Source organism: Ovis aries, chromosome 8 (genome assembly GCF_016772045.2).
Source record: "Ovis aries strain OAR_USU_Benz2616 breed Rambouillet chromosome 8, ARS-UI_Ramb_v3.0, whole genome shotgun sequence".
NCBI classification, from domain to species: domain Eukaryota; kingdom Metazoa; phylum Chordata; class Mammalia; order Artiodactyla; family Bovidae; genus Ovis; species Ovis aries.
In genome coordinates, this window is record NC_056061.1 from 91099126 (window position 1) to 91115819 (window position 16694).

Sequence of the window (16694 nt, forward strand, 5' to 3'; positions counted from 1 at the left end):
GACACACTGCGTAAGCCACGGCAGTACCGTCGTGAAGCATGCATTTCTTTTTCCCCTTTGAGACAGTTTGCCATCTTCACGAATTTACATCATTCTTTCTATTTTCTGCCATGAGCCTCCACAAAACCCTGTGAACAGTTTTAAATATATGCTCATGTGTGAGGATTAATTTTAAACAAAAGACTTTCTATTTCAACCTTCTCTGGAAGTCCCAAATTGAGTGGGAAAATCTGTTTTATTGCCCTTTCCCATAAACTTGAGAGAGAAATGTCTATACTTTGCTTCATACTAATCAGCTTGGAGTTGGAGCAATTCAAATATTTAGAATTTTCTCCAAGCAGTTGATGAAATGAAAACTGAAAACATACATTCCTCTCTAATTGTATTACTATATTAAAAGATAAATGTCTGGAGTCACCACTGAATGCTTCATTTTAGGGATAAACTCTGGTTCCCGGGGGTGGGAGAACAATTCTAATTATTGAGCAGCAAAATGTGCCAACAAGTATTATCTAAACTCCACTGATAATTAAGACAAGTGCCATGTTGCAGGAGAAAGACCTCAGATTTTATTCCTTTTCTCCAAAAAAAATCAACTTTAATGTACCAATGAGTCCTTCACATTTAGACTTTCCAAGCGGCTCTGTCATTGGCTAAACAGTGGAAGGACTGATGCTGAAGCTGAAGCTGATACGAAGAAGTGACTCACTGGAAAAGACCCTGATGCTGGGAAAGATTGAAAGCAGGAGGAGAAGGGGTCGATAGAGGATGAAATGGTTGGATGGCATCACCGACTCAATGGACCTGAGTTTGAGCAAACTCTGGGAATTGGTGATGGGACAGGGAAGCCTAGCATGCTGCAGTCCATGAGGTTGCAAAGAGTCAGACATGACTCAACTACTGAACTGAACTGAACTGAAACAGTATTGTTGCAATAAAGTCTGCTGCTGCTGCTGCTAAGTCGCTTCAGTCGTGTCCGACTCTGTGTGACCCCATAGACGGCAGCCCATCAGGCTCCCCTGTCCCTGGGACTCTCCAGGCAAGAACACTGGAGGGGGTTGCCATTTCCTTCTCCAATGCAGGAAAGTGAAAAGTGAAAATGAAGTTGCTCAGTCGTGTCCGACTCTGTGTGACCCTATGGACTGCAGCCTACCAGGCTCCTCCATCCATGGAATTTTCCAGGCAAGAGGACTGGAGTGGGGGGCCATGGCCTTCTCCACATAGATATTTTATATATTCCAAACTAAGGTGGAGAAGTAAAATGTCTGCCTTTTCCTCCTGGCCCAAAGATGCATTTATTTGTAATGAATGTTTACTTAACTCTGAGACTTCTCATCTAGCTACTGGGGGTGAGACCCGAAGACAACTGGAGAACCTGTGTTTCTAACAGTTCCCAGGGGAGACCCCGCTCTGAGAACCCAGGGCTGGGGAGCCACGGCACCTGTGCCATGCCTCTCTGGCTGCAAAGCCTTCACGGCTCCTGTCAGCCACCGCGGGCCAGGGTGTATGTGTGTGAACAAAGCCTTTGCAGCTCCTGTCAGCCACCGCGGGCCAGGGTGTGTGTGTGTGAAATGGCTGGCACTTCAGATGCTGCTGAGGAAGCCAAGTCATGGAGCGAGCAAGCCACTAGCACAGCCAGTGTCCACACTGAGATTTTCGACTGCTTTTCTGACAACACCCTTTCTAAAGGGCACGGGCCTCCAGAGTCCCTCTAGACCCACAGATGCTTCAAAATTATCCGTGATGTTTCTTGCCCACATGGTGAGGGGTGCTCTCATTAATTCTGCAGGCTTCTCGAAATCAGAGCTCTCCTCTTGTCTGCCGTTCAGATTGAGTGGATAAGAGAAACGACAATGACCGCACCTCTGCCACATCTATTATTTCCAACTATAAGACACCGAGATTAATGACGAAACAAAACACTCAATGAACCTAACTTGGGTATCAGATTCCTCATGCAATCCTCTCTAGAGTCTTACAGAAAAATACAATCATCGTCCCAATTCTACAGGCAAGGAAACCGGAGTTGGAGGTGGGCACTCTTCCCAGCTCTTGCAGCTGCAGGAGCTGAAACCAGGTTGGATACCTCAGCTGCCTCACCCCAGCATCTGGGCTCCTCGCCAATCAACTGTGCAGGTCTTCAGGAGCCTCCACCTCCTTCTGCATGTTCCATATCGTGCATCATCTTTGATGTATCATTCGTCACCCTAACTGGAGGTTGTGTGCACGTGTGTGCATGTGTGTGAACATGTGTTTATATCTGTGTGCACATCTGTGCATGTGCTGTGTGTATGTGTGTGCACATGTATCCCCATGTGTGTGTATATACATGTGTGTGCATCAGTGTGTACATGTGTGTGCACGTGTGTGTGCCTAGGTGCATTGTGTGGACATTTGTGTGTGTATGTCTCTGTGTGCGTATGTACACATGGGTTCGCATGTACATGTGTCTGTACATCTGGGTGCACATGTGTCTACATCTGTGTGCACATGTGTACATCTGGGTGCATGTGTGTATGTCTGGGTGCAAATGTCTGCATCTGTGTGCACGTGTGTGTGCATGTGTACATCTGTGTGCACATGTGTGTGTGTCTGGAGGTGTGTGTGCGTGCATCTGGGTCCACATGTGTGCACATCTGGGTGCACATATGTATGTATGCACATGTGTGTGCATGTGTGTGTGTCTGGGTATGTGTGTGTGTACATCTAGGTGCGTTTGTATGGGTGCAAATGTCTGCATCTGTGTGCACGTGTGTGTGTGTGTCTGGGTGCGTGTGTGTGTGCGTGCATCTGGGTCCACATGTGTGCACATCTGGGTGCACGTGTCTACATCTGGGTGCACGTGTGTGTGTCTGGGTGCGTGTGTGCATGTTTATATATTCTGTGTACTCGTGTGCATGTATGTGTGCACATGTGTGCACGTGTGTGGGTGCACCTGTGTGTACATCTGGGTGCATGTGTGTATGTCTGGGTGCAAATGTCTGCATCTGTGTGCACATGTGTGTGTGTCTGGAGGTGTGTGTGCGTGCATCTGGGTCCACATGTGTGTACATCTGGGTGCACATATGTATGTGTGCGCACAGGTGTACCTCTGTGCACACGTGTGTGTGCATCTAAGTGCATGTGTGTGCATGTCTATACATTCTGTGTACTCGTGTGCATGTATGTATGCACATGTGTGCGTGTGTGTGTGTGTGTACAGCTGAGTGCACGTGTGTGGGTGCACCTGTGTGTATATCTGGGTGCCTGTGTGAGCGTGTGTGTGTGTATGCATGTGTGTGCATCTAGATGCATTTGTGTGCACGTGTGTGTGCACGTGTGTGCATATGTGTACGCCTGGGTGTGGATGTGTGTGTGCATCTGGGTGCATTGCGTGTTCATGTATGTGCACGTGTGTGTGCATGTGTGTGTGTATGGGTGTGTGTATGCATGCCAAACATTTGGTGCTCGATTGTTCGAATGGTATAGCTGCCTTGGAAGCTTCCAACAAAATTAAACCTACACCAGCCTTCTGATCCAGCAATCTCACGGCTCTGCACACACCCAAAAGAAATGAAAACAGATGTCCATAACTGCTGTTAGCAACTTGCTTCAGAAAAGTTAACCATACAACTGCTTTACGACCTGGCTATAAATATGTCAATAAAACTGTAATTTTGGAGGAATATACACCACGTCCCCTACATACGAACGAGCTCCATTCCAAGAGTGCATTCACAAGTTCAGTTCGCTCGTAAGCCCAACAGCCAGCCAAGGCACCCAAATAACACAGTCAGCTATACAGTACTGTACTGTGGTAGGTTTATAATACTTTTCACACAAATAATACACAAAACCAAACGCAAATAAAGAAAACATTTTTAACCTTACGGCATAGCACCTGAAAAAGTACAGCAGTACCAGCTACACTGCCGCTGCTTTCACACTTGCTTCTAGAAATTCTGGACTTGAAATAAAGATAACGGACTACCGCATTCTATCCAGGAAAGCACACACAAGCACAGCCACTTGTGGAAGGTGCACGCACACGGCATGTGCACCCGGCATGTGAGCCGGTCTGCGTGACTGGACGCGCCGACGCACATTCGCGTCTTTGAAAGCTCACAGCCTGAAGGTCTGCATATAAGGCATCTGCTGTGCGGCCCATTACTGCACGTATGCCGGGCACGAGCACACACACACACACGCACACACACACACACCCTCTAGATTCCAGGCTCTGGAGGAGGGAGAAGCAGCTTCCTGGTCACCACGGACGTCTCCATGGTGCAGCTGGAAGGGCTGGAAGCCACTGGGACCAAAACTGAAGTGAGGCTGCTGCTTCGAGCAGCAGGTGTCCCAGGGAAGCCAGTCACTGTGTGTAAGTCTCTGAGGTTAAGACAGCCAGGTCTTCAGGTGACGCCACGCAGCTGCCACACTCAGGAAGCAGGAAGAGGCTGGCATCAGAGAGTGACGTGTATTCAACTTGTGATGCGTGAACAGCTCAAATCACGGTTGAGTTTACAACAGAAGATTCGAGGAGAAGAAGAGTCGGAGAACAGCTAGACAAGTGTCTAAAGAGAAGCGACCAGAGCAACGGGTTTCAAGAGATAAGAAAAGAGCGGGAAGGAGGCCTGGGGGGCGGGGCTGATGTTAGGAGTCTCAGTGTGATGTGTGACAGCCACGAGCACAAAGGCAAGCTAAGTGCAAGCTCATGGCTTGCGCCAGTGTTTCAAAGGCCCAGAGAACTCACCTGTGGGCTAATGGAAAACAGGTCAAGGAAGAGACTGACAGATCTCTGACATAACAGTGCCTGGAAGGTCAAGAGTGGATGCGCCCAGGCAGCTGCAGCACCAGCCAGCAGATAAAGAGACAGCTTCTGCGTGCTCCCTGCCCTGACGGACCACGGACAAGGGTGAGCACAGACACAGGGCTGGAGGGCTGACGGCAGAGGGCAGCTCCGAGAACGCGCAGGCAGGGCTCGAGGCTCGCGTTCCTGCGTTAGTCAGCTTCTGCCACAGGTTATCTCTTGTCGAAAAGTCCTGCCTGAGACTCCTCATGTTTACCTAAATCCAAATGGGAACTAACACTGGCTTGTGTCGGCCTGGAATCTCAAAATGCACGTAAGATGATACTGAGGTATTCATTGTGAAGCAGATTCTAGGCGTCATCTAAGAAACAGGCTCCCGTGTTCCGCACGAAAATGGTGTTAAATGAAGCACATCTTTTAGGACCTTCCTGTGGATAATGACCCACCTGCCGACGCAGGGCACATGGGCTCGATCCCTGGTGTGGGAAGGCTCTGCGTGCTGCCCGTGTGCCACAGCCACCACAGGCTGTGCGCCCAGAGCCCTGCTATGCAACGAGAAGCTGCCGCAGTGAGATGCCCGTGCAGCAGGAGGAAGAGCAGCCCCCACTGCCCGCAGCCGGAGGAAGCCCACGTGCACCAGAAAATAAACAGGCTCGAAAAACGAAAACAAAGAACGAACAAAGGGAAAAGAATTTAATGAATAAATGGAACATATCTTTTCGTCCAGAAGGTTTCTGAGTCAACAAAAACAGCAGTTTGCAGCTCCCAATATCAGAAATATTTTATTAGATACGTACTTATCACGAGCTGTACTTCCACACAGTGGCAACCGACCAGTCCAAAAGGACAAAGTGTACTTTATGTAAAGCGTGGAGAAGTAACAAGGAATTCTGCAACTGACTCAATTTTATTACAACCCATGGCAAGAACAAAATGTTTTAATTGGAGGTAATAACAGTTATTGATTCATGAAGCAACTTCTCCCCATCAAAGAGAAATAAGCTAAAATGTGCTAAGAAAATAAAAGCAACTGGGATAAAACCTGGACAGAGTATGCGTTACTCTGAAACTAAATCAATCTCTGGGAAGAGGGGTGAGGAAAAATGAAGCAACATTTTTCAGGCAAAAAGATGAGGATGTGGCAGAAGCTACAGGGGTGCTGGAATAATACTGCTCAAAAATATTTTCACAAAGAGCGCAAGGGACTGAATGTACTGCTGAAAAAGATCAACGTTTTGCAAACAGGACCAGACCAGCTCGTTACAGCTGTTTTGTAACTCTGTTGAACCGTATCCGTGAAGACGAAGTGTCTTTCATTTTTCCATCCCACAGGATTCTAACATGTGTCCTTCATTTTCCCTTTTCCCGAATTAACCCCACAGAAGAAAAAAAGAACTGCAAACAGAGGTGAATTCTGTATTTCTGAAGCTTCATAAGAATTATATGGGCTATGGGGGAATCAACTGTCAAACTATGGACACTTACTTTGCTTTTTAAAACATTTCCAAAAGTGATATTTCTCAGAACTGTCCACATTTCTTCAGATCACTGGATTTTTCTTAAAAAAAAAATCTTTTCTCAGAAGACCAAAATAGTCAAGGTTTAATACATAGCCTTATTTAAAATCTCATCGAGGCAGAAACACAGCCTGCATCCAGAAAGAAGTGGAGAGTTTGTTAGAAAATGCTGGTGATGCCGCTCGGGCCTCTCTCATCAGGCCCAAGGCAGACACACAGCCTCCTTCTCCTCTCATGGATCCCCACCAAGCCCGGACAACAACTGTCACAAACAAGGTGACAAGCTCCTCTCAGGATACAGAGCACGTGGATCACTGGACGGCCCTGACCGCGGGTCTGACCGTTGGTGTCGCCCGCCCAAGGGAGAAGCAGCCCCATTAGTCTGGAAGCTAATCCTGATCAACCTGGTTTCCAATCACTGCTCGAATTTCTCAGCATCTGTGGACCTGTCATCAAATATGCAGCTGATTATCTGCAGGTGTCCATCAGTTCGTGCCTTCATTCTGATTTCCCTGAAAAGGTGACCCTACAATCAAACAGCGGGACCACGGTGCCGGCGTGATCCCGAGGCAGTCGTCGCGGCGCGGTCACAGCTTTCTGCACGAAAGATTCAAGCGGCGTTTCTGAAACACAACCACGCACACATACTGCCTCCTCTTCCCTCGGCAGGCACCACCGTGCGCTGCGACAGATGGGAACACCGCGGGTCAGAGAACCGGCGGTTCCCTTTGCTAAGGACAGCACACAGACGCAGGCTCCCCGCAGCCGAGCACCCCCTTCAGTGCCCGGCCGCCGAGGAGGTCGCAAAGGGGCTCCCGCCAAGGTGAAGTCAAGCCCGTCCACATCAACGACCGCTCCCAAGGCCCGTGTGTGGCCTTGCGCTTGGAAGGTTTTCAAATATGTGCAAAAGCACAGAGAATTATACACGGAGCTACACACATACACGGCCCAAACACATTATCAAGACTTGCTGTGCTTGCTCCAAGTATCCTATCCTTTTCTCCTTTTCTTTCTAGCTTTTGGGGTTAAAAGGTATGTAGTATTTTAAAGCAAACTGCAAAAATGAGTCCTATGTATTTTGTAAGCATTTAAAACCTGGGCATTTTATACTAACTGTACTGCTATTTTTACATCTAAAAGAATAATAATTCGCCGATATTTACTACCCAGTAAATATCAATACCTTTCCCAGGCATTCGCAAATGTCTAACAGTTATGTGGGGTCAATAGGGATCCAGTCGAGATCTGTACATTGCTCTTACGTCTCCCTATTTTGGAGCAATCCTTCCCCTGCCTGCCTCTTTTTCACGCCACATTCTTGCTGAAGGAACTGGACCAGTGTCCTCAAGGATGCTCTGTATCCAGGATCTGTCTGTCTGCTTCTTTGTGTGCCCTTTTGATTTGCTCCATTACCCTGTGTATTTTCTCTTAAGCCAGAAGTTACCTACAAAGACTCGGTTAGCTTCGGGCTCCCCTGTTATCACAGGACTACCTCCTGGTGCAGACTAGCGAGGCAGATACCTTAAACAGCATTAGTGACACAGACTGACATCGCAAAGGTTCCATACTCAGTGGCGTCAATGGTGGCCCCTGGGAGAATTTCCCATGAGCCTTGTTTTTAATCGTATTGATGACGTTCAGCAAACGGTCACCTTCTTCACAAGGCTCATGGACGCAGTGTGGTGCTGCAGACCTCAGGTGCCACGTTTACAGCAGAGTCCAGTCTTGCTCGTCCTGTGTGACCAACTCCTGTGCCCCCTGCCCAGAATCTCCCATCCCCCACCCGAGCTCCTGGCCCCGCTTTCCACTGTCCGCCTCTGTGAGTCTGCGTTAGGTTCCTCACATGAGTAGGATCACACAGTACCCGTCCTTCCACGGCTGGCCTGCCACACCTTGTGTGTGACTGCTATTTAATACCATTACGATGTGGCAGCCTCAGAGCACTGGCCCATAGTCAAGATTCTGTCCTAACAGGTAGCAGTATTAACTGTCTCCCCAAGGACGAGTGCAGAGCCTTCGCCTGAAGACCAGCACACTGCCCCGGCAGCACATACGTGTCTGTCTTCAGCACCACAAGCCACGAACCGGCCGCAAGGGCTGAAAGCGATTCCACACGGGTAGCTGCGGCTTGGATGGCCTTCAAAACGGCGCTCACACCTGCAAGGAAGGAGAAACAGCAAGAGAACAAAGGATTTCTCAATTTTTAACATAAATTAGGAGGAAGATACTGACTTGTCTTCACAAACATGAGCAAACCCACAGTGAAACAACATCTTTATTGTGAGGATGTTTAATAACAAGTGAGGATTATTAATAATAAACGGTGAGGCAGGTGATTCTGAAGACCTTTTAAAAATACTGTACATGCTTTTAACATCATAAATGCACAAAAATAACAACACTAACATTAAATAAACTTTTTATATGTGAGAAGTATACAAAAGCCACACAGGATAGAAACAGAGGGTTTATACTTGTTTAGTGAATGAAGAGGAAAACAGAGGCGGTCTGCTACCACTGTCCTTACGAATATGCATGTACACGCCACACACACAGACACAGAAACGAATGTGAGCGGTTTCCCTATTTTGTTAGACACATTCTATGCTCAATGTCTGTCTGCCATAACTGTCAGAGCATTTCAAGGAACAGAATTATGTGTGCATAAATACGTGTGTGTGTGTGTCTATCACTGTGTGTATATATATTTGTGCACATATATAAATATACGTATACATCTCACTGTTGCATGGATGCACCCCGTGTGCATATTTATACATATACACACACGCACATTCTATATACATACATATATACACACACGTGACTGTAACATGTATGTGACGCTGTGTGTATACATTTCTATGTACATCTCACTGTTACATGGATGCACCCCGTGTGCATATTTATACATATACACACACGCACATTCTGTATACATACATATATACACACACGTGACTGTAACATGTATGTAACGCTGTGTGCATACATTCATACACATTTCTATGCACATCTCACTGGCACATGGTCATCTCCCTGTGTGTGTGTGCACATTTGCATACATACATGCACATCTTACTGTCAGATGTGTGCAGCCCTGTGTGTGTGTACACATTCACGCACAAATACACGTGCACCTCACTGTCACGGGCACATTTCACTGTGTGTGTGCATGCTTCAGTGCAGTCCAGCCGCTCAGTCGTGTCCGACTCTTTGCGACCCCATGAACCGCAGCACGCCAGGCCTCCCTGTCCATCACCAACACCCACAGCTCACTCAGACTCACGTCCATCGAGTCCGTGATGCCGTCCAGCCATCTCATCCTCGGTCGTCCCCTTCTCCTCCTGCCTCCAATCTCTCCCAGTACATGCCTGCCTACATACATATACATCTCACTGTTACATGTATGTACCCCTGTGTGTACATACACATGTATCTATACACATACTTTGTACACACATATACACGCACATCTAACTGATATGTGCGCATCACTGTGAGTACATATATGCTCATATACAAACATATGTGCGTCTCACTGTTACGCGTGCCTCTTACAGCGTGTGCAGGCTTGCACACGTACAGACGCATCTCACACACACATGCACACTCCGGTCTAACAGTGATCAGTTGCCTTCCTGTTCATTTCCAGCAGTCAGAGGCCACAAGTCACATGCAGCAGAGGAAAGACCGTATCTGCCTTTTCATCATTCCAAACCGCGTGACCCTTTCTGTGCATAAATCAGACTCTTCTTAGTCAGTGTGAACAGATTCACCACAACCTTGTCATACTTGGAAAAACAAGCTCAAGTGGAGTTTACCACGAGCTTTAATTAAAATACACTCTCTGTGGTCTGTCCAGCCTCACCCCCAACCACACCCTGGAAAGCAGAGGGAGCCGCACCTCAGGGTCCTCAGGTCCCAGAGCTTTATCCCGTCACCAGTGGCCGCGGTCGCAAAGAGATTATAAGCCTGGGACTGCTGGGTTGCAAATGATGACCCCTGTAATTATAAGGGGAAAATCAGGCATATTTTTTACAGGTTTAATTAATAAACATTATCCTAATCATATCTAACAACACTGAATCTAAAGAAAGAAATTAACAAATAGCTTTTTTACTTATAAAATTCTAGAACTGGCCTCCAAGAACTTCCTATGAATAATTGCTAGTGGAACATTTGGACCTTAAGAACTACCAGCGTGTGTTTTCTCTACATATGATGCCACGGAAAGTTTCAGAGCTACAGATGGCAAAAGATCAAAAGACTGATAAAGCATGGGTCATAAGCCATATTCAATAAATCATCTGAAAGATGGTCTTAATAAGGCAGTTAAAGCTTGAGGTCAGTTATTAGTTTCCTGATTATCAAACCCTGAGACCCCCTGAGCAGGTGCCTGTGACACTGACTTGGGTGAAATGTGTCCAGCAGACGCTGACCCTTCCGAGGACCTGCATCTGGCCTGGTCACTGGGCCCTCAGCTTCTCCAAGCTGCTGTCAGAAGAACTGTTGCTAAGATTTTCAGTGTCTAGTGGACTGAGACTGAACTCCATCTGGCCCCAAACATTACTTAAATATAACGTGGTTTATAATAATTTCCATCTTGCTACTATGTCAAGAATATCCAAACATCACTGTTAAGACAAATCTAATAAAGTGTGCCCACAAGCATTTGCTTAAGGTGCCTACAAGTGATTCTTCATTTACAACCAGGAAACAGAGGCTTATACAAATTCGATGACTGGAAAAGCAAACAAATATGCGTTGAGTCTTAACTCTGCGCCACAGCATTCTGAGCACTTCACAGTCCCTCCTCCTCGCAAACCTGTGGAGGGTCAGCTATTTCACGCCCTTTTTCATACGAGAAGCCTGACGCACAGAGGGGCCCACTCACTGCCACCAGTTACTAAGCTCAACACAGCCCAGTGATCCACAAGCTGGAACTGGGCTAAGACGGCTCGATAACTCGTAACAGAGAAACAGCAGACACCCAGCGAACACTTAGCGGTCACCTACTGAATGCTGGGTGCTCTGCAACAGCCTGAACATAGAGAGAGCAAAACAAAGGCCCGGTTTAACAGAGAGAAGAGTGTGCAGTTATGAGAGCTTACAACATTGCTAGTTTCCTGAAACTGGACAGCAAAACATGGGGGGGAAAAAAACAGAAATAATAGACAGAGGTCAAACCTTTCAAGGGGAAAAAAAGAATTTAGAAAAATATCTCATCAATCCAGTAGAGACTGAAGGAAAAAAATGAAGCTAAGAATTCATGATAAATAGAAAGTGAAGTGTTCTTTTTAAAGATTGAAGAGAAAAACAAAATAAGATCAACTGATGAGTCATCATAATAATTTCTAACAGAGTAAGCTCAACAAATAAAAGAAAGATTCCTAGTTGGATTTCAATAAAAAACACTTAAAATATACTAATTTCAATGGTTGAAAGTAAAGGGTGGGGAAAAATAGCATATGCTGTTTAAAAGGAGGAAAGATTGATTGTATAAATATTAAGAAAAAATAGAAGTAAGGCAAAGTAAGTACACCTTACTAGACTAGAGATCTCTTCAAGAAAATTAGAGACACCAAGGGAACATTTTATGCAAAGATGGGCTCAGTAAAGGACAGAAATGGTCTGGACCTAACAGAAGCAGAAGACAGTAAGAAGAGGTGGCAGGAATACAGAGATCTATGCAAAAAAGATCTTCACAACCCAGATAATCATGATGGTATGATCGCTCACCTAGAGCCAGACATCCTGAAATGTGAAGTCAAGTAGGCCTTAGGAAGTATCACTATGAACAAAGCTAGTGGAGGTGATGGAATTCCAGTTGAGCTGTTTCAAATCCTAAAAGATGATGCTGTGAAAGTGCTACACTCAATATGCCAGCAAATCTGGAAAACTCAGCAGTGGCCACAGGACTGGAAAAGGTCAGTTTTCATTCCAATCCCAAAGAAAGGCAATGCCAAAGAATGCTCAAACTACTGCACAATTGCACTCATCTCACACACTAGCAAAGCAATGCTCAAAATTCTCCAAGCCAGGCTTCAACAGTATGTGAACCATGAAATTCCAGATATTCAAGCTGGATTTTAAAAAGGCAGAGGAACCAGAGATCAAATTGCCAACATCTGCTGGACCATGGAAAAAGCAATAGAGTTCCAGAAAAACATCTACTTCTGCTTTATTGACTATACCAAAGCCTTTGACTGTGTGGATCACAATAAACTGTGGAAAATTCTGAGAGAGAGGGGAATACCAGACCACCTGACCTGCCTCCTGAGAAATCTGTATGCAGGTCAGAAGCAACAGTTAGAACTGGACATGGAACAACAGACTGGTTCCAAATAGGAAAAGGAGTACGTCAAGGCTGTATATTATCACCCTGCTTATTTAACTTATACGCAGAGTACATCATGAGAAATGCTGGCCTGGATGAAGCACAAGCTGGAATCAAGATTGCTGGGAGAAATATCAATAACCTCAGATATGCAGATGACACCACCCTTATGGCAGAAAGTGAAGAACTGAAGAGCCTCTTGATGAAAGTGAAAGAGGAGAGTGAAAAAGTTGGCTTAAAACTCAACATTCAGAAAACGAAGATCATAGGAAAACAATGGAAACAGTGACAGACTTTATTTTGGGGGGGTTCCAAAATCACTGCAGATGGTAACTGCAGCCATGAAATTAAAAGACACTTGCTCCTTGGAAGAAAAGTTATGACCAACCTAGACAGCATATTAAAAAGCAGAGACATGACTTTGCCATCAAAGGTCCATCTAGTCAAGGCTATGGTTTTTCCAGTGGTCATGCATGGATGTGTGATTTGGACTATAAAGAAAGCTGAGCACCATAGAATTGATGCTTTTGAACCGTGGTGTTGGAGAAGACTCTTGAGAGTCCCTTGGACTGCAAGGAGATCCAACCAGTCCATCTTAAAGGAAATCAGTCCTGAATATTCATTGGCAGGACTGAGGCTGAAGCTGAAACTCCAATACTTTGGCCACCTGATGAGAAGAACTGACCCATTGGAAAAGAACCTGATGCTGGGAAGATTGAAGGCAGGAGGAGAAGGGGACGACAGAGGATGAGATGGTTGGATGGCATCACTGACTTGACGGACATGAGTTTGGGTGAGCTTGGAGAGTTGGTGATGGACAGGGAAGCCTGGCATGCTGCAGTCCATGCTGTTTCAAAGAGCTGGACACGACTGAGCAACGGAACTGAACTGAACTGAAAGCACACCTAACCAGTAATCGTTTTTGAAAGTGATAAAAACAACTACATCTGAAAATATAAGATATTGTTGTTCAGTCACCCAGTCATGTGCGACTCTTTGCGACCCCATGGACTGCAGCATGCCGGGCCTCCCTGCCCCTCACTATCTCCCGAGGTTTGCCCAGGTTCACGTCCATTGCGTCAGTGATGCCATCCAGCCATCTCATCCTCCGACGCCCTCTTCTCCTTCTGCCCTCAATCTTTGCATCAGATGACCAAAATACTGGAGCTTCAGCTTCAGCATCAGTCCTTCCATGAATACTCAGGGTTGATCTCCCTTAAGATTGATTGGTTTGATCTCCTTGCAGTACAAGGGACTTTCGGGAGTGTTCTCCAGCACCACAGTTCAAAGGTATCAATTCTTAGGTGTTCTGCCGAATTTACAGTCCAGGTCTCACAACCATTGTCAGCAGAGTAACGTCTCTGCTTTTCAACACCTCTCTAGGCTTGTCATCGCTTTCCTGCCAAGAAGCAATCGTCTTTCGATTTCATGGCTGCAGTCAGCACCTGCAGTGACTTTGGAGCCCGAGAAGACGGAATCTGTCACCACTTCCACCTTTTCTCCTTCTATTTGCCATGCAGTCCTGGGGCCGAATGCCATGGCCTTAGTTTTTTTAATATTAATCTTAAGCTGCCTCTTTCACTCTTCTCCTTCACCCTCACCAAAAGGCTGTTTATTTCTTTTCGCTTTCTGCCATTAGAGTGGTGTCATCTGCATATCTGAGGTTGTTGATGTTTCTCCCGCCTATCTTAATTCCAGTCTGTAACTCATACAGCCCAGCATTTCTCAAGATATACTCAGCATATAGGTTTAACCAACAGGGTGACACCACCCTTACGGCAGAAAGCAAAGAGGAACTAAAGAGCCTCTTGATAAAGGTGAAAGAGGAGAGTGAAAAACTTGGCTTAAAACTAAACATTCAAAAAACTGAGATCATGGCATCTGGTCCCATCACTTCATGGCAAATAAATGGGGAAACAATGGAAACAGTGACAGACTTTATTTCCTTGGGCTCCAAACCACTGCAGATTGTGACTGCGTTTATGAAATTAAAAGACACTTGCCCCTTGGAACAAAAGCTATGACAAACCTAAACAGCATATTAAAAAGCAGAGACATAACTTTACTAACAAAGGTCTGTATAGTCAAAACTTATGGTTTTTCCAGTAGTCATGTATGGATGTGAGAGTTGGACTCTAAAGAAAGCTGAGCACCGAAGAATTAATGCTTTTCAACTGTGGAGAAGATTCTTGAGAGTCTCTTGAGCTGTAAGGAGGTCAAACCGGTCAATCCTAAAGGAAATCAACCCTGAATATTCATTGGAAGGACTGATGCTGAAGCTGAAACTCCAATACTTTGACCACCTGATGAGAAGAACGGACTCATTGGAAAAGACCCTGATGCTGGGAAAGATTGAAGGCAGGAGGAGAAGGGGATGACAGAGGGTGAGATGGTTGGATGGCATCACCGACTCAGTGGACCTAAGTTTGAGAAAGTTCCGGGAGATGGTGAAGGACAGGGAAGCCTGGCGTGCTGTAGTCCATGGGGCCACAAATAGTTGGATACAAGTGAGTGGCCAAACAACAAATTAGTTTATGTATGTGGAAAACTGAAAGCTCATATGTAAATAAAGACTAGGTTGAAAAAAGTCAGAAAATATTTACTGCTAAATCAAAAGGCCACTTGCTAAACTGGCAAATTACACCCACAGCGGCATTCAGAGAGAAATTTATAGGCTTAAACACATGTAAGAAATGCATGAAATGGGTAAAATCCCTGCGCGTGGTGCACTGAAGCTGAGGTGCCGGGGACACACAGGGCTCAGCGCTGCTGCAGGAAGGAGCATGCTCGCTGCAGGAGGCGCTGTGTGCTCTGAACGCACACTGGCGGCGAGCCACAGGGAACTCGGCAGCGGCCAGCGAACAGGAACGCCTTCCTGTAGCAAAAATCACTGAATTTCTTTAAGAAAGAGAAGAAAGTAAGACCTGGAGCTAATGAAGTATCTATTTTAAAGCAAATTATATCAATTTGGGTGACTATTATTTCTGAAAATCTAAAGTTCTGGTGCAACAAGATAGTTTCATTAAACTATTTAAAATTTTACATATTTAAAGCTTTTCAATTCAAATTAGCTGTCTAGTATTATACATCTGGGCTGCCCCAATGACTCAGTGGTAAGTAATCTGCCTGCAATGCAGGAGACCTGGGTTTAGTCCCTGGATTGGGAAGATCCCCTGGATGAGGGAAAGGCTCCCCACTCCAGTAGTCTTGCCTGGAGAAACCCATGGACAGAGAAGCCTGGCGGATTACAATCCATGTGGTCGCAAAGAGGTGGATACGATTGAAGTGACTTAGCACACACACTCCAGTATTCTCAGCTAGGGAATCCCATGGACACAGGAGCCTGGCAGGCTGCAGGCCACGGGGTCGCAGAGTTGGACACGACGGAAGAGGCTGAGCATGCACGCACATTACAGATGTACGTCACAAAAAAAACTCAAGTAGCTCATTCAGACACAAAAAAGAGTGATAGCCAATAAGATTTTTGTTTAATATATAGAGAAAAGGCATCTGCTGTGATTCTTAAAGCTATCAATAAATCATAAAAAATATGTATGCACTTTCATCCTAAAAATAAGCCATTTAATGGCGTAAAATAGACTTCAGCAACAGGAACACAAGGCCCTCGTTTTCGTGACTGGCGGTAAAATGAGTTAGCTTCTGCTTTCGCGCACGAGGCCGCTGCAGGTGGCCCTCGGAGGAGGCCACCACACGGACCCAGACGCTCAGAGAGCTGCAGCGGCGCCTGTGGGCGCGGCTGCCCTCGTCACCGAGCCGGAAAGAAATCAGAAACGACATATTTTTTATCCGAGTGGAAATGGGACTTTTGGGCCAACTGTGACTTCTGCTTCTCCTGAACTTGGACTTGTAGGACGGCAGTTCCTGCAGGCTCTGGTGAGTCGGAACACTCTGACGCCCACTGTGTAACTGAACAGAAATGTCGGGGAAGTTTAAGAAAACTATTAAGCCATGGGGTAAACCTCTAACCTTATACCCTCATCTTTTCATCCATCATATACCATTCAGATGTTTATTTTCAGGAAGTAAA

At 46.0% G+C, this 16694-nt stretch overlaps 1 protein-coding gene across 16 annotated transcripts in view; it reads right to left on the reverse strand.

The window, feature by feature from the left end:
* WDR27 (WD repeat domain 27) overlaps positions 1–16694 on the reverse strand; it is a 181513-nt gene that overhangs the window by 116183 nt on the left and 48636 nt on the right. For 6 of the 16 annotated variants that reach the window (XM_060419336.1, XM_060419341.1, XM_060419342.1 and 3 more), the window contains 3 exons: positions 10214–10311; positions 9596–9684; positions 8361–8463 (listed from right to left, as the gene is read on the reverse strand). In XM_060419336.1, coding sequence (XP_060275319.1) covers positions 8361–8463; positions 9596–9684; positions 10214–10311 — 290 coding nt within the window. Of the gene's footprint in view, positions 1–5461; positions 6930–8360; positions 8464–9595; positions 9685–10213; positions 10312–16694 lie in introns of those variants that run through there. The other 10 variants (XM_042253747.1, XM_027972684.3, XM_042253744.2 and 7 more) reach the window with 5 other exon arrangements.